Below are 24,883 nucleotides of genomic sequence, written 5' to 3'. Positions count from 1 at the left end.
TTGCAAAAACGCCAGAGAAGGTGTTTGGTTTTAGGTGGTGCATGAATTTTCCAAAGACAACTCCAATCCTCATGTTGGCTCAAGGCTCCCATCTTTCCTGTAATGTTTAGCACCAAATTATATCCACTTTTAACACTATATTGGTCATAAACACTATCCACCCATATCAATTTATCTTCTGCAACCGTATCAAAAAGTGGAACATTAAGAATGCATTTAGAAGCATCCAAGGAGAACAGGGATTCAATTTTGTGTTTATCCCACATCTTCACATTTGGTAACATAAGTTCATTGAGAGTAATGTTATGCGCACCTTGAATTTGTGGAGATGAAATCCATGCCCCTTCTTTACCTCTCAGCCAAGGATCTGTCATGACATTTATGCTAGTACCATCTCCAACTATCCACCTACAACCATTCATTAAAATCTGCCGGGCTCTCCAAATACCACGCCAAGCATAACTTGGATTATGACCAATTTTAGAATAAAAAAGAGAGCAGTTTGGAAAATTCCCATCCAAGCTTATAGCTCTATTTAGTAACCATTTTTAAAAACGAGTTTATAGCTCATTTCATTAGCTTATAATTGATTTTTCAAACGCTTCTTAAAATTACAAGCTTTCAAGTTTCAATGGTTCACCAAAAGCAAGGAAGTGCGCCCATCCAACCTCTTGCGTGACAGCTCTAAAACCGAGCCAGTCATATATAACGTTCCAAACACTACACATCAAGGGACAATCGAAAAAGAGATGTGTGTGGCTCTCAGATATGCAATAGCGGAACACACAAGACTTATTAATAATATTAGTAATGATCTCAATATTAAACAGTTCCTCCCTCATAGCCAATTTGTTATGCAATAAGCGCCTGTCAAAAACACCTATCTTAGATGGTATATCGGTCATCCAGAGTTCATTTAGAGCCCTCACAAGATTGTGATCCAGCATATCAGGAAGGTTTATAGCAGCTATAATATTGTAACATGATTTAACCGAAAAAACATACCTGAAGAGTTCGCAATCCATCTAAGCCTATCATCTTCGGTCATGTTTGGTTTGATGCCTTGAAGCGCTCCTTCTAACTCTGACAATTCCGCTGCTTTGGTTGTGGTCAAATCCTCCATCCAATCCAAAGCCAAGTCCATTCGCCGCCCTCCCACCTGTCTCTGTTAAAGATCGTAACCTCCTTATTCCGTTCGCGCTTAAAAATAAGCGGAAACTCAGTACGAAGATGTGTTCCCCCAATCCACTTCTCTTGCCAAAAATTAATATTATTCCTTTCCCCAACACGCTATTGACATTCGCTGAGAACCACCCAATATTGTCGTCATTCCTCCCTCCAATGGTACAGATATCTCTCGCCACCATAAATTCCATAATGAACGGTTCCTTGTAAAAGACCCATCAGTACTACAAAATATTTTTATTGGAAAGGGACCATATCTAAAGTTCAAAAGTTCATACCAAATTGCCCCATTATCATTGATGCATCTCCATTTCCACTTACTAAGTAAAGCATGGTTGAACCAATCAATCCTCTTAATCCCCAAACCGCCTCTCTCTTTTGGCATACATACCTTCTCCCAGCTTACCCAACAAATTTTTCATCTGCTAGAGATATGCAGCAAGCAACATTATGGACTGTGATTGTGTGGAGCATATGGAAACATCACAATTTGAAATTATGGAATAATGTAACAAAGATGAATTTGCAGATTTTTGCACGCGCAAAACACATGTGTATACGAGATGATGAGGGTCGCTTTGTGCTCGCTAAAACAATGTGGTCCACACCCATATGTGAGGTGGATGTAGGAGAAGCTTTGGGATTATTATGCGCTATTAATTGGGTGCATGAACTACAATTGGAAGGAGTTGATTTTGTATTGGACTCGAAAAAGGTCGTTGATTACTTTCACAACAATCAAAATTTACGTAATTTGGTGCTGTTTTGAAACGTGTTTTTAGTTTGTATTTTAAAAACTCTCTTGTTGAGTTTGAGAGCATCTCAGTCTTACTTTTTTTTGTTTCAGCAGGAGAAGCTAACATTGTGAGAGACTATAACCCGCCAGTTGGGGGAGCAGAACTGTGTAAAACATACACGCAAGTATACTAAACAGATAAACAATATCCTGTTTGTCTAGTATTGTAACTGTGCATTATTCAAGAAGATTAATTTGAAATACCATCTGAGACTGAGACGCTATACCACATCTTTATTCGAGCAGTGTGAACAATGACTGTCATTGCATTTATGCTTCTCTATTTTTGATTTTTAATAAATATAGAGTTAAGCCTCTGATACAAAGCAAGACCAATCATCAAGAAAATAATGAGATGTGGAAATCAATATGCAAAATGTTTTTGTTTTCATTGTTTATACAGCAATGCGTCCATATACAATTAACAACCTGTTTTGTAGTTCCATAAGCTGAACTGTCAAATAAATAGAACTAGTGTTTCTCATACCTAGTTAATGATGTTGCAGAAAAAAGGAATTTTCTACTGATATAATTGATCATTAATTCTATAACACTTTCCACAGCGGATATCATGTTGTCAACTATGCCATGATCTAATAGATTTTAAAATCTCAGAAGGATATGCCTCTCCAACAAAGCATAATTTAGAGATCTATATAGGCTATAACAAAACCTTCATAATGGTAAGATAGGATAATAGGTTATATGGGGGTTGGTACCAAACACTATTACATAAATAACAGTCAAAATGATGTTACATAATTTGGTGCTGGTTTGAACGAATGTAAGAGGAGTGCTAGGATCACATCCTCTAACACACTCCTTTAAACACACTCCCACTTATTGGTCCACATCATTCTATTTTGTTTAATGTTTACTACCTGATAACTAGTTTAGCAGGTTGAGAGAAAAAATATTAAAAATAAATACTAATAACTAAAAGAAAGCACTATCTTCTCTAAATCGCGGTTGTGATATCTTCACCTCTAGAGTTATCATTGACGTTAAAGGTCTCAATTGCAATCTCCCATGGTCATTGTCTTGCCTATGTATTGTTTCCGTTGCAAGCTCTGGTGACGGCTGCTGCAGTCTCACTCGCCAGCAAATTGAATCTTTTTAGGTTTCATTTTTTCAAACAAATCTAGATGAATATTATGTATATTATCCATATTTAGGTTCCATTTTTGACACAGATTTTTCAAGTATTAGCTTAATCAATTGGGTTATGGATGGATATTATCCATTTCGTTCTTTTATAGTAGTACGTTATTTTACAATTTAATTTTAATTGTTCCTCGATATCTTGTAGATTTTAGAATATAAACTCCAATCGATGATCCTATGTTATTGTGCTTGTACAATGGAAGTTTGTGGAAGATGATGGGTTAAGCAAGCAAAGTTCAGTGGGAAAGGTGAGTTTGGAAGATGAGCAGTTACCATCTAAATAAAATAAAATACAATAAAAAGAGTAAAAATCTCTCTCCAACTTAATTAAAAACCGGTAACCAAGTAAGTGATTAAATAGAGAGGGTGATGTGGCCCAATAAACGAGAGAGTGTGTTAGAGATAGAGGGTGTGATATTAGCATTGCTCATGAATGTAAATGTATTTTTAGTTTGTATTTTAAAAACTCTCATGTTGAGTTTGAAAGTATCTCAATCTTACTTTTTTTGTTTCAGCCGGAGAAGCTAAGATTATGAGAGGCTATAACCCGCCAGTTGGGGGAGCAGAACTGTGTAAAAAATATACACGCAAGTATACTAAACAGATAAACAATTAACAACCTGTTTTGTAGTTCCATAAGTTGAACTGTCAATGATGTTGCAGAAAAAGGAATTTTCTTTTACTGATATAATTGATCAAATGAGTCTTAGATTTTGAAAAATATTGAAAAGTGAGCTTCACTAATTCTATAACACTTTCCGCACCAGATATCAAGTTGTCAACTATGCCATGATCTAATAAATCTCAGAAGGATATGCCTTTCCAACTTTAAGGTAGAAGAATGCACAAAGAGTTCAAGTTCAAACTACATATCATCACATATAGACATAGTTGGCTTGAATCAAAATTTAGAGAACAGTTATAGGTTAAGTTTTCATAACAATTCATTCACATATACAAATATCAAAATAAAAACACAGATTTAAGGCCATGGAAATAAAGAAGCACCACACAGTCCCTTTCTAAAGCATATTTTAGAGATCTATATATAGGCTATAGCAAAACTCTCATAATGGTAAAATAGGATAATAGGTACCAAACATTGTTACATAAATAACCATATGCATCGGAATGGCAGGTTGACTAAAGGTATTAACTCCACTTCATTGCTCTGATACCCAAAAGGATAGTCCTCAACGGTTGAACGACTTTCGGTTGAAAAGTTTTCATAACAATTCATTCACATACAAATATCAAAATAAAAACACAGATTTAATAACCCTGAATATTACATTGAAATAAAGAAGCACCACACAGTCCCTTTCTAAAGCATATTTTAGAGATCTATATATAGGCTAAAGCAAAACTCTCATAATGGTAAGATAGGATAATAGGTACCAAACATTGTAACATAAATAACCATATGCATAAAATAAATAAAGTGAAAACCTTATAATATGAAACTATTTCCAGGTAAAAATTATATACGAAGAGTAAGTAATAAAAATGCAGATTTAAGGGCATGGTAATAAAGAAGCACCACACAGACCCTTTATTGTCTCTTCATCAAAGCATTGCTTACAAATCTAGGCCATAACTAAAGCCTCATAATAGGCCAGAAGAGTTACTTCTAATATTTAACTACAAAGATAAATTTCTGTCAAAATAAAAAACTACAAAGATATATAATCATAGGCAATGCTAAAGTTCCATGCATTGTTTTCTCTATTTTTGTGGTATGATATACTAATTCTTAACCAATAAATTACTAGAAATCCAATTTTCAAAAGGCTACCTACATATTTGCTAGAGAGAAAATATGTGGATATTTTGAAGAACAGAAGTTACATATTAACTAAAATTGAATATTCTAAAAAAACATCACAATAATATATAGTTCAGTTCATAATACAATGTGCAACATTTGAGAAACACTTGGCTCACATTATAACATCTAAATCGTAACTTAGATCTTTAAAAAGCAAACGACAAATAACCTAAGGTAATGCAAGATTGCAAACTATTTAAAATGTAATACACAATGACAGAACCAACACACACTAACTAAAAAAAAGGAAGCGAAATCAAAACATCCATTAACAATGATTTATAAAGTCATGATAAATTGATTATTGTCAGTAATCAAAACAAGTAGGAAATCAATAAGAACAAGGTAGTGATATCAAACTCTCCACGTAGACTCTTGGGTTCATAAATAATCTATCATTGTGTTGAATCTTAGGAATCATCACATTACCATTTTTGGAATTGTAAACAACCAGCTTCAATTTTGAATTTCTCAAATCATGATAACAAAATAGCACTTGATTGTTATCAGAAATATATACTGTCCTCGGATAGCTATTTTGACCTTCAGCGGAAGGAATATTGTATAGTTTAGTCCAAGATTCTTTATTTCCATATTCTTTCATAATCCATACATCCAAAAACATATCCCTACACTGAAAGATACACAAGCAATTCTGACACATCCCTAAGATCCAAGGATCCTTCTCCAAATCAGGCTGCAAAAGTTTTTGATAAGATTCGGTCATCAAATCAAGAGAAACAATGACACGACGATGACTACTATTTGAAACCTCATATGCCAACCAATTAACAGTGCCACCCACAAATACTCCCGAATGATACATCGAAGGAGAAGGAGAAGGAGAAGAATATGGAAAGTCTTGAATACTTCTCCAATTATTAGTACCCAAAGTATAAACATCAACTTCTTTAACTTTGTGTTTGTCCTTAAAACAAGAAATGGCAATAACCTTATAAACATCATTGACATGATCATATCCAAAGCTAAATAAACAAGAGAGAACTTCTCTTTTCTGATGATTTTCCAAAGGAGGCAATGTAGTGTATTTTCTTAGGGAAGGGTTACACAAAACAACATATCTTCTTCCTCCTCCTACTACACCAAGGGTCAAACAAAGGATACCATCACAAGAGGAAATTTTCAAAATGTGGTTGGAAATGGAAATTGGGATATTGAGTTGAGTCAGTGTCACAGTATGGTTGTATACATTGCTGAAAACAGAGGAAAGTGGGGAATCCCATAAAATCCGGTCACCAAGAACATTCATGATGAGATGTTTGTGCTTTAATATATTTGACATGCGAAGGTGCTTCTTTGTGAATTTAGGATCATCGGAAATTAGAGATTTCCAGGATTTGCATATGCATCGGAGTTGTAGGAGTTTCTTCACTGGTAGCCTACTCAGGATTTCTTCTTCCACAAGTTCCAAAGGAAGTGACGGTGATGATAATATGGTTCCGGTGGTTCCATTGCTGTGTAGTGCCATTCTACCTAAGTGATGCACCGATGATGTATTAGTAACTTCTACTGCACATAATGACAACACATGCATAAAATGAAATTAAATCCTCTGCGTTTAATTTCTGTTTCATTTCTAATTAGGGTACCTACTACTTTAATTTGTTTAGTGTGAGTGATCCATGGAATATTTGTGTGAAATTTCTAAGTCTGTCATCCATGGAATTTGTGTTTAATTTCTAATTAGGGTACGTACTATTTTTTGATCCAATTTATACCAAAATTTTATACTTTGTGTTCTAATTAAAAGCCTTATACTGCATAACTACAGTCTACCGTCTACGGCTATTGGTGATTATATGGGAACACTATTGGTATCATTACTAAAATAGCAAAATTAACTTTGGGAGAAAAAGAATGATGGGAATTGGGAATTGGGAAACACAATTAAAATAGCAAAATTGTGATTTTACATTGCAAATTTTACAAACCCTAACTTGTAAAATTTAGTTTTTACCTTTGAGAATAGAAGGAAGGAGGTTAAGTGGTTAACCGACGCCTGGTGATGGTGGCAGGAGGCAGGTCGACGCCGGCCTGGTGGTGAATTAATGGAGGCAGGTGTGCAGTGCAGGTCGTAGGTTTTCTGAAAGAAGCAGAAACGCAAAACGCAAAAACGCAAAACGCAGGCTTCTTTGCTGCTTTTTTTTTTCGTTAGGAAAACATTGTTGGGCTGGGCCTTTACAACATTTTCTAACATACATAATTAATTTTTACACCCCCTAACTTACTAATACTACTACCCTATAAATTTTTTTTTGAGGCCCTCGATTTTAAGAGACCTTGTGCCACGGCCCATGTCGCACATGGGCCTAGGCCGCCCCTGGTGAAGAGTCGATTGGAAAAGATGGCAGGTTTTTATATTATGACGGCATAATATATGGCGATGGAGTAGTTATTAAAAACAGGGTTTATCTTAGGTTTGGGTTATTTTCAAAAAGAAAAAACTTAAATGTTTGGGCTTTACAAATGAAATCTAATAAAATAAATAATATAATCTTTTCAAATTCGAATATTAATCTAGTATTTCTATAAATTACATTTTTATTTAATATGTAAAAATTCATTAAATATTTGCACCATACTTATTTTAAATTTATGTACTTAAATTTGCAGGATTAAATTTTTATCTCCCAATATGATAATTTTTTTTTAATATAATAAAAGGCAATTAACGAACGAGAGATAGTAGTACCCTTACAGTCTAAAACTAAAAAGAGCATGCAAAAAATTACAATTAGAATTAATTAAAACTGGGAAAATAGGCACATCAAATCCCTTTCTTTTCAGGTACAATCCTCGTTGGCTCAATTGTAAAAAAAAAAAGTGTGCTGAGACACTCATTAGCATGATTCATTTTTAAAACAACTTCAAAACTTTTAGCCTCGACAGGCCTTACAAATTTATTCTCAATCTCATACGAAACCCTGAATATTAAGCATCTGTTGATGTATCTATTATTCAAAGAAAAGAAAAGATAATGAACACAACATTTTACAGTGCTGCTGCAAATTCTTCCCTCCCACCTTGCTGCTTCTTGCCAAGCACTTTTGCAACATAAACAGTAGTTTGAGAAACAGCAAGGTGAAATAAATTCATTTAACATCTTAAGATTCATCTATCCATGGGAATTTCCCACTTCCCAGCATTGTAAAACAAATTTAACCGCAGGAAAGTAAGATCAATGATCGGTTCCCATCTTGGCACGTTTCCTTGAATTCATAAGATCCACTAATGAGGGAAGAGGTCGAAGAATAGGAAGATTCATTGACCTGTAATACTTTCTGACATGTTCACTCAAGCCAGGGGATCCACTATTTTCGCAAGAGTCACTCTTATGAACTCTTGTGTTTTCCTGAACCTCGGATTGCTGATAATCATTCACATTGTGTAAATTTTCCTTTATTCCTGGTGACCTCTCCCGTTTCACTTCAGCAGCAGCATCCAAGAATTCTTGTCTTGCATCACTTGAAACTGTTTGCAAAGGGAGATTACCCGGCAAAATATTACACCCTCCTCGTAAAAAGTCAACAGCTTGGAGACCAAGCCTTGCTCTTCCAAATAATGTGACAGGCGAGCGATTACTAGGAAGAGACAATTCTTCTAGTGCTTTTGCAGCAGTGCACTGCTTGACGGGTGATTTAGTGTTCGGACATGGCTGAGGGGTCCCTTCAAGCACAGGATAACAGTTTACAGGTTTGACAAATGCATCAACGTCATCAGAAGTTACCACAGTCATATCCAGAAGCTTCAGCACAGAGTTATTGAGACCAGCTTTAGAGTTAAAACAGTATTTCTTAACATAATTAAGCTCCATAGCCCTACAGGGAGGGGTTGTTGAAACAACCCACCTCGGAGCAAGAAGTTGAAGTGCCTTTTCCAATTCTTCCTTGGATGAGTGCATTGAGTAACAGACATGCCAAACACCAAATTGATCCTTAACTGCTTCATTCATCCTCTTTTTTCTATTGTTTTGAACATCTGAGAGCTCTTCACAAGCATACCACTGAGCAGAAGGGCGGACAACGAGAGGTTCAGTCTGGAAAGCTGCCTTGGCTTCAACCAGTTTTGCTTGTGCTCTTTCATATAGTCCTGGAGATCCATCAAATAAATGGAAACGAGAAGATGGATCTTCACCAAGGATTTCAGGCACCGTAACTGCTAGATTCTTGAAACATTCTGGATATTTGGTTTTATCGACATATATCTTGGCTCCAAATATTTGGGACACTTGAACAAGGATGTCTTCCTGACCGAGGACATCACAGGTAAGATACACTGTCGATGCGTCAGGATGCTTCCATATACAATTAACAACCTGCTTTGTAGTTCCAAAAGCTGAACTGTCAGATAGAACCATTGTTACTCATATTGAGTTAATGATATTCCATAATGATGGATTCAATTTAACCAAAAATAACTCAGTAATATGCATGTAGTATACATTGAAAGTTTAAAAAATTGGAACTGCGAAAAAAAAAGGATAAATAAAGCACACTTGAGCTTAAGAATCTACCTGCTGTAACATATTCAATTTTCAACACACAGAAATTATGAGTTTTGGCAACTATAAAGACTAAGGTTGAAGGCATTAAATATGAAAGATAAGAATTAGACATATTATTACCAAACTGTTTTATGTACAAAATGCCTATACACTATTCAATGAATGTTCAAGATACTCAATGATTAAAAAAATAATGTCTTTACATTAAAATATCGAGCTCAGAAGAGTACTATTCATACTACATTGTGCGACAAGTTCTTTTGCCAATAACTTCCTTCCAGAAAGCATGCCAAATGAATATATGCAATCAAATATGCTTATTATATTTTCCAGGTTGAGGAGGGGAATTTTATATACATTTAAGCATCTTCTTACCCAAAGATAATGAAAAATCATTTACAAAAATCAATTTGAATACCTAAATCGTGCTAATGAAAATAGCTCAAAAAAGTCATGGAGTTTGATGCTGTGAGTGAAAAGTTACTCAACCTGTTGAATAGATGAATGCTTGGTAGGCATTGAACGAGAAAAATTTCCAAAAGTACAGTCTAAGAAAACACAATCAAGAGGACATTGTGGCTTTTTCCCCTTCCTCCCTACATACTTGTCAGGTAAGTTGAGCAAACATTCAAGAGTTAGCCTGCAATCTCCTGTGTGTAAGATATTACCAAATTTTCCTTCAAACAAGAACATCACCGCCCCTGAACAAAGTAAAGAAATGACAAGGAAGGTTGGAGCATTCTTATTGGTTTACACACTCAACTAATCACAACCATGTTTTCCCCCACATCACTCCATTTAAGCCCACTTTCTTGATATGACAAGGAAGGTTGGAGCATTCTTATTGGTTGAGTGTGTAAAGTTTTTTTTTACTCTGTCTGTTTATGTCCATTAAACTCAAAAATAATCAAGAGAAAAAGGAATATGCACTAACGGTGTAAAATAATGTTACACTGTCAATCAATAACAACCATGTTTTCGGCCACGTCACCCCACTTTCTTGATATGACATGACAAACTGATAGTTTTTATTGGATAATTGTGTAAAACTATTTTACCCGGTCAGTGCATCTCCATTAAACACAAAATATATAAACAAGTGTACAAATTGATTGAAATAATTACCAGGACAGTGATTGGCATCGAAAGCGGTGTCAGTGAAGTTTCCGTCAGGATCATCGATGACGAAGGATTGACCGACTTCAATTTGCAGAAACAAGGAAGGATCAAGCTGCAAAAACATAAAAAAGATAATTGAATTGAGAAACAATAAGAGGAGAAAAAGGTAATTGATGAATTGAATGAATTACCTTAGGGTAATGTTGAAGGAGAAGGGTTTTGGTGAGAAGAGTAGAGTAAATAGGGAAAGAGGAGTTGGAAATGATGTTTGAGGAATAGTCTTTGTGAGCGTGAGTTAGGAAATGGTGTCTTTTACTGCTCTTTGAAGATGGAGTCCATGTGTCTACTGAGAAGGGTAATCCTTCAGGCATTTCGGTCGGCATCTTCTTCTTCTTCTTCTCAATTTCATCACCAACAACAACAACTCTTAATTCTAACCGTGTTTATGGCGCTACCATCGATGGATTTTACTTTTTAGGTTTAGGAAAAGTCTTTCAAAATTGCGTGGATTCCCGCGGAAGTTTCTTTTTTTTGGCACATACTCCCGCGGAAGTTTCACGATAAATAATTATTTTCTTCAATAATAAAAAAATTGGATTGCCGGTTTTTCTTTGGAGAGAAATGTATATTAATTTTACATTGTCAATGAACCTTGTATTCCGCAAAATCATTCCACTATACTTCACTATAATTGTATGACATGAAAAAATTAATTTACACTAACATATCATATTCATTAAACTCTTTTCTTTAACTATTTTTTTTATATACAAAGGAATATCAAATTTTAATGTAATCTTTTCATCTAATTTTTTATTTATTTATAGAGTTTAATTATTGGGCATGTAAAATTATTTTACAAATACATTTAATAATGTATTATCATTTGTTTCAAAACACATTATATGATGTGTCAATATATTATTTAATGTATCTGTAGAATAATTTTACACCACCAACGGTATATATAAATTAAATTTTTATAATATTATCATTTTTTGTTTTTATAATGTTATCATGATTACTCAGTCAAATAACTATAAATTGTAAATAATATGCTTGTCTATTTAATGTAAAATTATAAAAAGCTTAAAGAATTCTTTTTAGGAAAATATACACACGCTTAAAGCATCTTTGGTGCAGGTTGCGTATGTGTCATCTCTTATGGAAGAGTCATGTCTTTTATACATGTGGCTTGACATGATTTTGCTAAAATTCAAGACATGATTTTGCTAAAATTCAAGAAACAACAACTTTCAGAGAATGGTCATTCTTGAATCTATATTTCTCTAAATTGCCAAAATTCTTAAAATTTCTGCATTTAGGTAAATCTCAAGGGTGTTATTTTCTTTATCACACCCAACAAATCTGACTCAAAAATCACACTTGACATAATTTTCCAACGAAGACTAACATCCAAGCCTCTCGTGAATCCATGAAACACCTCGGAAAATCTGAATCCATCATCCTTGTTCAGGCTCTTGAAGTGACGGTTTGGAATTAGACCCAAAAAATGATGGCTTATTACCACTCCTCCATACACGTCCCATTCTCAGCTAAAAAAACAATTATAAAAGGAAATATAAATATATGAAAATTTACTTTCTTTTTCTTCTGCCATGGACTAATAATAACATAATATACAACAAAAACGCCTGCAAAGTACAAACATGGTAAACACCTTCGGTTTACAGTAACCAATAAAAATTGTTACAAGCTACGATGTCTCCCCGGTCCAACGCCTGCACAAAGAGGGCTCCTACACTTCTCACTTCTACCGCTGTCTATTTCTCATGTATAAAGAAAGAATGAACAAGAGTTTTTTAGATATAGTTTGAACTTTCAGAGTTAAGATTGAATGAAGTTCAACTAGAGAGCACAAGGCATCCGGGGAAAACCAAGAAAGATTTTTATGAGTATTTACATTCGGCAACTCAAATAAATCTTCTTGGGGATCCAACAGGTGTGTGGGCTTTGTACATATGTGTTTCATGCCAAGGATCAAGAGTAAACTTGGTATTTGATCTCATTGGATATGATTCATATGAAACAAGGGGCTTTTGTCCCATCATTGTATAACTTGGATGAGGAGGAGAGAGGAAACAGCTCTTGTGAGCAGGACCATGCTGTCGCAATGGACTTGAACACGGAGATACAGGCAAAGATGTGATCGTCCTTGTGTTGTCTCTGAACAAGGAAATTACAAATAACAAGTCAGTCAAAATAAAAATAAAACTTATATAGAGGTCAAGAAAACTATGCTTCAATCATAAACAATCACAAAAAATATCTAACCTTGGGCTCCTTGGTGTTCGTGAAGCTGCAACAACTGTTTTTGTTGCATAATCTGCATCCTGAGAAGCAGCAATACAAGTTCGATTGGAATGAAGATCTGAAGCTGGCTGCAAAGCCATAATAGCAAAGAGAAAGTTAGTTCCAATCCAACACTGACCATAAAATTTATTTCCAATAAATATGCAACTTTGAAAGTTATCTAATTCAGTGCTAGGAGTATGTGTGTGTTCAGAATTGTGACTTCAAATGATATGGCATTTTGGGTTCAAGTTCTGCTCCAATGTAGAATTATTTGGTAGCATGAGGATGCAGATTATGGGTAGAAGCGGATTATGCAATATACACATGACAGACAAGACAACAATCTCTAACATTTTCCTTTTTAATCTCTCCTGATTTTAATTAAGTATCAGTGATTAATGCTTAACTCTACAGATACAGCCAAACAACAAGCAGCATGTTTCATTCTCCATTAAATTAAAGAAATATCCCCAAAGCACCTAGTGATTTGCAGATACCACGTCAATTGTAACGTTACTACTTACAGCATCATATTTACATTCTATTATTTTAAATTTGAGATTGCTAAACACATAAGGTTGAAAGTTGAAACTAAATAGTAGAGACATCACAAAAGACCTAAGAAACTGTGAATAAAACCCTGACATGGTTTTATACCTCCTCTGAATAAATAATAATCAAGTATGTTATCATTTTTTTTAAACGATTAAGTATGTTATCATTAAGTTATTGCATATAATATTACATGTTATCCAGTAAGGTATCACCTCAAACGAGGGATTCATCTAAATTTCAAAGATGATTGCAGCATGTTAATCTTTAAGGCGTTTGGGAGTTAAGAGGGAAATGGAGGATACTAGAGAGGGCCTTCAATGGAAGGGGTGAAGGGAGGAGAATCCGTCACTTTTTCAGGAAGAGTATTTTTGAAAGGAGTGGGTGGAAAATGTTTATGAGTAACATCTTTTTATTTTGAAAGTATTATAAAGAAAAATAATAAGTTTGAAAACTTATTCAAAATCCTCCAAAACCCTCTAAAGTCCTCCCCCAATACATTTTGAGTTTCCTATATGGGAGGATTTTTGTCCAATGAAGAAAAGTAAAATCTCATGCAAGGTGGCGAGACTATTCACCCTTCCCTTTCCCTTTACTCCTTCCTTTATCTTCAAAGTCCTCTTCTCCCGTTCCCTCTAAACTCCCAAACAAATCCTAGGAGAACGGAACCCCTTTATAATGATTATGTTACAAACTTAAAAATGAGTGCCGAACTAGTTTGTAAGATGTCAATGAAACAAAACTCCACCAAGAAAATAAATAAGCATCAAAGACTATACCGGCGTCCGGCTTCCATCAAACATGTATGGAAAAGCATCCCTGGTTATTCTGACATTAGCAGCTTTTGTTGCTGACTGATCTCGAATGAAGGGGTGATTTAGTAACATTTGGGCTGTAGGGCGAGTTGAAGGATCTCTATGCAAGCATAGCTTAATGAAATTCTTTGCATCATTTGAGAGATGGTCGGGAATTTCAGGCATGTCTTTGCTGTTACCAATTTTAAATATTGCAGCCACCTGTTGAATCCAACATTAAAAAACAGCATTAGCCCTTCATATTTTACAAACAGGATCACAACAAATATGTAAATGAATGCTGGTTCAAAATAGTCAATATCACACACCCCTTCATACTGACTCCAAGGAGGCTTTGATGTTGCCATTTCAAGAATTGTGCATCCCAAGCTCCAAATATCAACAGGAAGACTATAGCCATTTGAATTCATTACAACCTAAGAAAGTAAATATAAGGATACATTACTACTTATAGTGGAAGAGATAGGGGGAGGATGATGGAAGGATGGGATGGGTTGCACAAGAAAAAAAAATTAAGATCTGAAACAAAGGGGAACAAACTTTACCTCTGGCGCCATCCAGTGTGGACTTCCTTTGAAAGAAAGCATCGAGGAAGAAGAATTTATCTGGTCCAGGAAAAATCATAATTCAGAGATGATCTCCCTCATAAATAAGAAATCAACCAAAAAAGAATATTATACTTTTTTAATCCCGCTAAATTATATTTGCTATCTACCAAATGCTTGTAACAACGATGTATAGTTTTAAGTAATAAAAAGATGGAACAGTGACGAGAACGTGCGATGCTTGTGTAAGAATCAGATATGTTCCACCTCTCATTTTCTATGTGCGCATGCACAATTGTGTGTGTGTGTGTGTGTGTGTGTGTGTGTGTGTGTGAGAGAGAGAGAGAGAGAGAGAGAGAGAGAGAGAGAGAGAGAGAGATAAAAGGTGTGCATTCAAGGTAGAGGAATGCTCCGCCATTAGGCATTCAGATGGAGTCGAATAAATTGAATAGAAACCTTCAGAATCTTTCTTTTTCACAATTCGGAAGTAGAATGGCAAATATTAACCGGAAACAATTACTTAGTTTTCAAGTGATCCAGAAGCAATTCACTCTTTAAAGCATATGCATGATAAACTTACATGTTTCGCCATTCCAAAGTCCGCCAACTTGATTTCACCATTAGGATCAACTAGTATGTTCGCCCCTTTAACATCCCTGTGAAGATAAAAACAGCTAAATAGTTTACAAGGGAGTCCAGAAGCACCAATTTCAAGCTATAAATAATACTCCCTCCGGTCCTATATATAAGAAAACTTTTACTTTCTAGATTCATTGTAGAAATTATGTATCTAGACAATATTATAGTCTAGATACATCAATTCTATAATGAATCTAAAAAGTAAAAAATTTCTTATATATAGGACTAGAGGGAGTAATATGAATAATAGAATTACCTATGCACTGTATTTCTCGAATGAAGATAGGAAAGTCCAGAGAGAATCTGCCTGGTATAATTTTGGATAACAGGCTCCTTGAAGGACCCATATTCCTGAAGTAATTTATGAATGGAACCTCCAGAGACATATTCCAAATACACGGAAAGTGTTTCTTCTCCCTGCAAACATGGAAAACAGATCACATTCATGAATATTCTAATTTCTCTTTCTCTATGTCGTGTGTGTATGTCTATACACACACACACACACACACACACACAGAGGATTATAAACATCAGGAATATTTTAGAATACCATATCACTTCCATGGTATTGAACAATGTTTGGATGTGAAAGCTGACTCAGCAAATCTATCTCCTGTAGCAAATTGAAAAATACTGTATAGATTTATTAGACCATCAAAAGATGATTAGGTTTTTTGTGTGAGGATAATAAAATGATGATTAAATTTATTAAAACAAAACTCGGTTGCAACTCTGTTAGAACATCAAGTATATCTCTTCAGAAGAAGAACAGAATTACCTGATTAAGTTGTTTGAGGCACTCTTTTGAGGTTTGATCATCGCCGACAGCCCTGACTTCTTTTATTGCACACAATTGTCCACTTTCACTATCAAAGTTGCAAATTCGCAATACAAGCATTTTAGAGGTAGAACAAATATTGGAAGCAGAATACATATACTTTCAGTAATCTGTCAGTAATATGGACAGACAGAATGTGCAATCTGAAATAAGCTGATGATATCATTCTGTATAAACAGTTGTGCTCTAACGTCAGAGTTTTTGTTTTTGCCGACAACAATCGGCATTGTCACATTAATTTTGTAGCCTAAATATCCGAGTAAACATCACAACTAGCAGACTGAAAAAAACACTTTTTATACTTAAATATTCAGGAATTGAAAATTATGCATGATAAAATTTGTTGGGCGCTAACCCAAACTAGAATTGAAAGTGAATATACATCGCCGAAAAAGGAAAAAGAAGAAAAAACAACCAATACCTATTGAATCCCAAGTAAACATGCCCAAATGTTCCCCGACCTAGAAGTTTTCCTTTCTTCCACCTGCCACGATTAGCAGTACTGTTTTCTAGCAGTCCATTTGGTCTTGTGCTGTTTGGAAGAGAAGGACTAGTTGGAGAGCCTGGTGGAAGAGGCAATGGATGACATTCACTCCTTCCATCTTCTTGCCTGCCTGTAGGTGAGTCGAGACTCAAAACATGCAACCTTGCATGAAGAGGTGATGTTGGACTGGTAGGCCCTCTTAACCCAGGACCCGGGCTTTTAGGCCTCACATTGAACTTTGCTTCACATTGTCCTCTAGCATAAAGAAATGACAATGATTAGTTTAACAGTATATTGCAGAATGAAGAGAACTATAACACATTAACACCCTTTGCAGAATGAAAAAACTTAACAGCTAATGATCTCTTTGTTACTTTTCCTTGCATTTTCTGAGCAATCATAACTTATTATCCTCCCATATTTTAAATTCACAACCACCTAGTAAGAAGATATATATACCCATACATTGCGATACAATAAATTTATTTTGCATTGATATTAGATATCACCTAAGTCAGTCTAAATTACAGAGAATTCCCAAAACAGAACTGATAATCCCAAATCTCCAAGACTCCTCAAAACAGAAATTAACCACAGAAGACAGAAAATACAAGAAAATAAGTGATTCATACAAATTTAGATTCAGAATCATAACCTAAAAACAAATACAATTATGATTTTAATTTTAATTTAAATTTAAGCACAAAATAAAAGTGACTTTATCATATGAATCATAAAAAAGAGTAAATTGAATGGATCGAAAGTGAATTGATGAGTAATTGAGTCTAAGTATAAGAATTAACGAACGAACCTAGCGCTAGCGGTATTAATCTGAGAATTAGAAGTTGAAGGATCATCAGAAGAAGCATTGGAGCTAATGCTAGAACCACCAGAAACAGAAGCAGATCCAAAAGTAATAGTATTCCCCTGATCATTGCTGAAACTTTGTGTAGAAGAAACAGAAGGACGAGGCAAAGGAAGCCCTATCGAATCACTCGAAGGAGTGAAATCTCTACTGGATCTGGGAGAATTTCTAAAATTCAAACCATCGTTAGGGTTTTCATGTTTATTATTAATGTTATTATAATAACCGTTTCTGATCGGAGATTTGTTGAAATTGAAATGAAGCACACCACCGCCGTTGCTGCTGCTGCTGCTGCCGCTGCTGCCGCCGCCACGTGACTCAAGGTCCTTGGACTTGGTTGATTTTTTACCCCACCAGGTGGGCATTATTAAAGAATTGGGAATTGGGAATTGGTAAACGGAGAAATTGAGAGAAAGAGGGTGGAGAAAGAGAAGACTAGGTTTTATGATATGAAATGAAATGAAGGAAGAAACGACGAAGGGACGGCACACGGTGGTTGGATAAGTGACGTGGCAATTGTCTGCTCCCACGTGCGTCTTTTTTTGAGAGTAACGTATGTGTGTGAGAGACAAACGTAACTGTGATTGATTGATTGATTATTATTATTAGGAAAATGCTAATTAGTGCCCCGAGGGCACTAGTTAAGGATAATAATTATAGTAAAATTATATTGAAACTTGTGTAGTTAATGTTTGTAAAGTATAAAGAGTGTCATTTCCAATACAAAAATTGCTTTTTTTGTATCCTTAACTAGTGCCCCGGGGCACTAGTTAGCATGACCCTTATTATTATTAGGCAAATGCTAAATAGTGCCCCTGGGGCACTCTTTAAGCCCTTAAATAGTAAGCTTTTTATAGAATTTTTATTGGAATGCGTAAAGTCAACGCATTGGAAATTGTAGTGTTTAACTTTTTGAATAAAAAGTTTCTTTAAATGGAATGCTTAAAGAGTGCCCCGGGGGCACTCGTTAGCAAAACCCTTATTATTATTATTATCTTTTTTGGTAGTTGGGTTTAAAATAGTGCTGCTACTTGTTGTTTGTTTCAGTTTGTTGGTTTGGTTTGGTTGTTGTGTTTGGCTGAAACTAGAAAAGCCTGCTGCTGTGTAGTGTAGTAACTAGATTAAAAAAGGTGGTAAATTCCAAAAGAGAATCTACATGGGTGATTGTGCAAGTGGATTACGGTTGGTTTACACATGGCGTTTTCTAGTACTCCCTCCGTCCCAAAAAGAATGACCCATTTTGAATATATGCACTATTCATATATATTGTTTTGACCATATTTTTCTACTAATAAATAAAAATAAATATTAACATATAAGATGTTGTTAGATTCGTCTCGATGAGTATTTTCAAAATATCAATTTTTTATAATTTTTACTATTATACAATTAAAGATATTAGTCGCCAAAGTTATGCATTGGCATGCGTGTTTCGGTCAACTGGGTCATTCTTTTTGGGACGGAGGGAGTACTACTGTTTAATTTGTTATAGTGGGAAAAATTGGATTTATTTTTTTTTTACTAAAAATAAAGGATATTCATTCATTTAAACTAATAGAGTATATCGATGTAATACAAATATAAATTTGCTAAAAACAAAAAGGATGAATCTGCAAACAAACTCACAGCATCCATGTTAATAGCATAAAACGGCAAATTACATAAGCCTACATATATGACTATATTGAAGTGTCTGGAATGTCCATGCCCCCAGATCTGCAGCGTTGATGACACAAAAGTCGACATTGGATAGATTTGTACTTGATCGGATCTAATCCTTCAACCTGAAACAAATGAACACCGCACAAAGACGGGAAAACAAAATACACCGCACAGAGACGACACAACAGAATACACCGCACAAGGACGAGATAACAAATAACACAAAACCAAACAAATATGTGAAAAATCACACTTATTTAATAACGAGAAAGAAAAAACAATTTGGAGGGGTGATTTTAGGTCAAAATTTGACCTAAAATCACCCCTCTTTGATAAACTAAGAAGAAGAAAAAAGGTGACGGCTAGGGTTAGAACTTAGGAGATGAGAGAAAAAGAAAGAAGAATTATTTTATGCTGGAAAACTGATGGAGTGTCATTATATTCGACCGTACGATTAATTTGTTTAGTGTCGATTTAGTGGCAACTTTGGGGGCTAGGTTGAGTGGCCGTTTGTTATAGTTTATTTTTTAAAAAAAATTATTTTTTTATAAAAAAAATCACTTTTAAATGTTTTGCATCTGTTTGTTATGGATTATTAAAATAATCAGAAGCTAGAAATAATTAGAAAACAGCTAAAAATGATAAGCTACTAAGAGTAGCTTATAAAATAATAGATTTTTTTTAGATGAGAGAGAAAATAAATGTTAAAAACAATAAAATTATTTGTAATTAAAAAAAGGAGAATGTTAAAATCACTTTTATAAGTTGTATCCAAACAAACTAAAGATTATTTTATTTAAAAAAATGATTTTTATTATAATAAACAAACACAAATAAATTCAACTTTTCTAAAAATCTCTAAAAACTAATCTCTAAATTATTTTAGATCAAAATCACTATTTTTTTCTGTAACAAACGGACCCAGTGTCTTTGGTGGCCTGAAATCTAAGGGGTATGAGGTGGACCTCTATTAGGTGGTATTTGTTTTGGTGTATATTTTTGGCGTTCTGCATATATACGGCGTCATGTTCATCTTGTGCAGAGACCTGATTAATAATATATTCGCTGTTAAAAAAAATTAAATTGTTTATAAATCTAAGATATGAGTTTATAATTTGGACCATTTAATCTTGATCAAACACTTCATACATAATATATAAGTAATATTCTTGTGAGAAAAAATTGTTACTAAACATATTTCTTTTTTTTGTTGAGAAAAAAAAAAGGGGCAAAGCCCCAAAAGAAAACAAACTAAGACATTAAACAAATGTTCTGAGGCATGCAAGCGTCGGAGATGTCATCAAAAATGAGACTTCGAAGCTCTCGAGGAGGAGTCTCAAAAATATGTAAATCAAAAGAGTCCAAGGTTAAGCTGAAATTAGCCGACCAATCTGCTGATTTGTTTTCTTCTCGCCATATATGAGTAATCTGAACTTGCCAATTCATGTTCATGAGATCCCGAATGCGTCTGATCAAAGTTGGAATCCTTCCGTTAACATTGCACTTTCCCACGACCATGTCTACTAACACCTTTGAGTCACTCTCCACTTGAAGATGATTTATCCATTCTTCGAGCTAAATCCATTTTGATGTACGTGCCCCACATCTCTGCGTGGAACGCATCACAAGAGCCAATTTTCCGGGTGAAGCTACTCACACATCTACCATTGCTATTGAGGATTTGCCCTACACATCCTGAGAGATGCACTGAACTTTTATGAGCGTCATCACAATTGAGCTTGAACCATTCTTCTCGAGGCTGCTTCCAACCAATGTACACAGTATCACTTCGATGCGTCCATCCGTCCAAATGAGTTTGCTCACACCTATCAATCTCTAAAGCCATCTTGAGGATCACATTAGTTGGATTGTTGGGACGCTGGAAATCCTCTTCAAAAATACTCTTATTTCGCCACTTCCACAAGTGCCAACAAGCTACCATGAAAATAGTTTGCCATTTTCTATTATGCGATTTCTCCATATTATTAAAAATTCATTCCCTGCAAGTCAAAGAAAAGAAATTAGTAATGTGAATAGAAGCCACTAGCCTGATCCAAATTTGAGTTGCATGTATATAGTCTCTCAAAACATGGATAACAGTTTCATTTCCATTTTCATAGACAGCGCAAAGTGGAGGTTATACCAACATATCTCTTTTTATTATAGAATAAATTATAAGTCATAAAGCTTATATTTTAGCATTATAACAGAGTCTTAGCATATAAAGAAAAAAAAAATGAATGTGTTAGTTCAATAGTGCAATAAAAAAATTATACTTTAAACTTTTTAAATAGTACTCTTACTCTTACTTAATAAATTTTAATCAACAAATAACAATGCGTTATAAAAAAATGTGTTATTAAAAAATATGTTGATGACACTTCTCTCAAACGAAATACATGGATTTTTTAATTCAACCGATAGAAATATCACAATGTTTGACTAATATGTTTTCGGCTCCTATGTATCACACAACTAGACAATACTGTTTTTTTCCTTCTCTTATAGTCGTCACCACATTTTTTCTTTTTCTTAGTCAATCGGAGATTTTGACCTTAAATCACCCCTCCAAATGATTTTTCTTTCTCGTTATATTAAATAGGTGTGATTTTCACATATTTGTTTGTTTTGATTTTTCGTCTTCGTACGGTGTCTTTTGTTTTTTCGTCTTTGTGCGGTGTTCATTTGTTTCAACTTGAAAGATTAGTTATGATCTAGTGCAGATCCAATCAATGTCGGCTTTAGTGTCATCAATGCTACAGATCTGGAGGCATAGATATTTCAGACACTTCAATATATTTGTAGGCTATGCAATTTGTCGTTTTATCCTATTAACATGGATGTTGTGAGTTTGTTCGCAGATTTTTTTTTATTTTTAATGAATTTGAATTTATATTGCATCGATGTACTCTGTCAATTTGAATGCTATGATTGAAGTTCTCTCTAGTTTATGTGTTTGAATTTTTAATGACCCGTAAAACTCAAACCAAAGGGATCAAAGCATTGACGTGGGGTCGCATCGCATCCCATTTTGCGCTCTTGGTAGGCTGTATGCTTTGTTTCTTAGTAATCATTTGTGCTTCTGTAAGTATTGGCTGCCAATTATGGTGCTACCATAATGATAAGTTGTACTCTTCTAGAAGTGCTTACTTCACTTAGCATGTGTTCAATTGCACCTAGCCAGTTTCTTATCCTTAAATCACTGGTCATTGTCTTTTGGAACTTTCTATGCTTCATCCTCAGCAAGTAGGGTAACCAAATGTTAAAATAGAGGGGATGAATGTGAACCTTTATTTGTGGTTCTCGCTCTCAATTGATTTGGACGTTATGCACTTCTTTTCATGAATATTTGGTTTCGTAAATAGTAAAATTTTGCTTGCACTTAAATTTTATGGGATGGTGGCTTTGAAAGGATACTAGGATAAGGATGTAACCAATTCTCCTTTGTCTATGTGGCTTCTTGCATAAGCTATCGATGACGAACATTATAGTTCTCCTGTTCCTCCTGCAGGGAATATCCTCCTTGCAACTCTTTTACGATCATTAGATCTATCTTAATTGCTATGTTTACTCTATGTCAGTTGTCATCAGTTGTCACTGACAGTCTTAATTATTTGGTTTACTCTATGTAAGGACAAAATTTTGACATTAAGATAAATAAATAAATCATTTTTCACTTTATTAATCATTGATCATGTACTAATTAACATAAGTGTTTAAGTGCTAATGTGTACACATTTTTCCCACCTGGAACCACCATTCCTAAGGCCTAGCGCCATCGTAATCACCTCGAGTCTAACCGTGGAAGTCATCTACTCCCTCGGTCCTAAAATATAAGCAAAAGTGGGTCAAATAAACTTGATGTATTTGGTTAAAGATTTGGATCAAATACATCTACTTTTATTGACCAACTTTTGCTTATATTTTGGGACGGAGGGAGTAGTTCCGAAGGCCTAGTAACCCATTTAATTTTTATTTAAAAAAATTCTGCCACTATATCCATCCAACCCCAGTAAGAAGTTGACTACTTGAAATTAATTAATTACTTCTAGAGGTCTTTGTACGTCGTTCACAAGTCTCCTCTAATGATCTAGAAGTTTTTCAACAACAAATCAATCGTCCCTCACTTTATTAATTCAATACTTGCGTAACTGATCAAGACAACAAAAGGTTTCCAGAACATCTTCACTTTACGACTCACCCCTAAAAAATCAAAATAAATTGAATTATATGTTGGTGTGTCGACATTAAAAATAATATATACTTCTATAATCCATCAGAAAAAAAATTATAATACTACTCTAATCTCAAATACTATTCATTTTTGATAAATACTATTCTCAAATCCTAATCTCTAATACTATTCTTGTTGATGAACTTTTAATTATATTTAAAATCAAATAAATTACACTATATTATTATAAGTGACTTCTTTAGTCAATATTATCTCTAACAAAAGTATTAGTGATTGCCTCAAATCAACAATGGGGCTGGTGACATATGAAGACAAAATGGTGACTATAAAAAGATAATGGAAATCTGATTAGTACAAGATTTTATGGGATTTGATATGAAGATTGTGAGTTGTATCCTTTAATTGTGATGAAACTTTTAAATATTGTTTTGTGCTCTTTATACACACGAGAGACCAGTCACAAACAAGGGAGCACAATTACGTCCTCAATGCCTTTCTCCAACTACCTTATGATCATGTGTGGTCCATCTCGTTGACATTTCTCCATCCAAAATGAAAGTTTTAGAGAAATTTAAATGTTTGCAGGTTCACATATTTCAATTGAATTTTCTTCATTTTAAAATATTTTTGTTTGAATAAAGTAATTAAATTGCTCATTCTTAAATATTTGGGGACTAATTTGTAATTTTGTGATAATTTTGAGAATTAATAGGGACAATTTTACAAAAATTCTAAAAAATAGAGATTGCAAAGTTAGAAAATTCATAATATATAAAATAAAGTTGATATTTCAAACCCTTACCTTTAGGTGGTTTTATAAAAGGAAATTGCTACTTATCGCGAGAGAAACCTCACGACAATTTCACGAGCGCAAGTTTTACTTAATATATATCATAAACTAAAACCATGACCCTCCTGTTTTCCGCTAAATAACGATTTTAATTGGTCAAAATGGAATTCGTGATCAGTTCGTGAAAAATCCACCGGGATAAATAGCACTGCTCTTTATAAATTTCCTCAAAATTTAACTTTGATAAAATTGAACTCACATAAGAAATAATAGATGGAACAATAGTTATGGTAAGACTTAATTAATAAAATGGTCCCTTAAAAACATTTTTGGTTTCAGATTGGTCCCTTAAAGGAAAAAAAGGTCCAACTAGGTCCGTTAAAGAAAAAAAATGTCTGAATAGGTCCCTTAAAGACATCTCCGTTAATCAGTTTGGTCCTATTCGGACATTTTTTTATGGACCAAAGACCAAACTGATTAACGGAGATGTCTTTAAGGGACCTATTCAGAATTTTTTTTCTTTAAGGGACTTATTTGGACTTTTTTTTCTTTAAGGGACCAA

General features: G+C 34.4%; 3 protein-coding genes across 6 annotated transcripts; all 3 read right to left on the bottom strand.

Annotated features, from left to right (window-relative positions):
- Nucleotides 1-5,069: 5,069 nt before the first annotated feature.
- On the bottom strand, nucleotides 5,070-7,312 carry LOC123916364 (F-box/kelch-repeat protein At3g23880-like). Of its 2 annotated transcripts, none has more exons than XM_045967818.1 (2): nucleotides 6,952-7,312; nucleotides 5,070-6,503 (listed from the first exon to the last, which is right to left on the bottom strand). In XM_045967818.1, exon 2 carries the CDS (start codon nucleotides 6,460-6,462, stop codon nucleotides 5,305-5,307), a length of 1,158 nt encoding a protein of 385 aa, XP_045823774.1. In that variant the 5' UTR covers nucleotides 6,463-6,503; nucleotides 6,952-7,312; the 3' UTR covers nucleotides 5,070-5,304. The 2 variants fall into 2 exon arrangements, with proteins under 2 accessions (XP_045823774.1, XP_045823773.1); XM_045967817.1 differs by having other exon boundaries at nucleotides 5,070-6,467.
- Nucleotides 7,313-7,923: 611 nt separating this feature from the next.
- On the bottom strand, nucleotides 7,924-11,216 carry LOC123916363 (5' exonuclease Apollo). Of its 3 annotated transcripts, none has more exons than XM_045967814.1 (4): nucleotides 10,809-11,216; nucleotides 10,624-10,729; nucleotides 9,988-10,199; nucleotides 7,924-9,309 (listed from the first exon to the last, which is right to left on the bottom strand). In XM_045967814.1, the coding sequence occupies exons 1-4, from the start codon at nucleotides 10,998-11,000 to the stop codon at nucleotides 8,173-8,175; spliced, it is 1,647 nt and encodes a 548-aa protein (XP_045823770.1). In that variant the 5' UTR covers nucleotides 11,001-11,216; the 3' UTR covers nucleotides 7,924-8,172. The 3 variants fall into 3 exon arrangements, with proteins under 3 accessions (XP_045823770.1, XP_045823771.1, XP_045823772.1); XM_045967815.1 differs by having other exon boundaries at nucleotides 9,988-10,148; nucleotides 10,809-11,168; XM_045967816.1 differs by having other exon boundaries at nucleotides 9,988-10,094; nucleotides 10,809-11,168.
- Nucleotides 11,217-12,204: 988 nt separating this feature from the next.
- On the bottom strand, nucleotides 12,205-18,244 carry LOC123914045 (mitogen-activated protein kinase kinase kinase 3-like). Its single transcript, XM_045965018.1, has 11 exons — nucleotides 17,621-18,244; nucleotides 16,747-17,064; nucleotides 16,266-16,353; nucleotides 16,038-16,100; nucleotides 15,741-15,901; nucleotides 15,426-15,501; nucleotides 14,846-14,905; nucleotides 14,609-14,716; nucleotides 14,265-14,501; nucleotides 12,913-13,019; nucleotides 12,205-12,804 (listed from the first exon to the last, which is right to left on the bottom strand). The coding sequence occupies exons 1-11, from the start codon at nucleotides 18,037-18,039 to the stop codon at nucleotides 12,552-12,554; spliced, it is 1,890 nt and encodes a 629-aa protein (XP_045820974.1). The 5' UTR covers nucleotides 18,040-18,244; the 3' UTR covers nucleotides 12,205-12,551.
- Between the last annotated feature and the right edge of the window lie 6,639 nt (nucleotides 18,245-24,883).

This window comes from Trifolium pratense, linkage group LG3, assembly GCF_020283565.1.
Source record: "Trifolium pratense cultivar HEN17-A07 linkage group LG3, ARS_RC_1.1, whole genome shotgun sequence".
NCBI lineage: Eukaryota > Viridiplantae > Streptophyta > Magnoliopsida > Fabales > Fabaceae > Trifolium > Trifolium pratense.
Note: the sequence above shows the minus strand (reverse complement) of the source record. Positions and strands in the feature narration are given on the sequence as shown.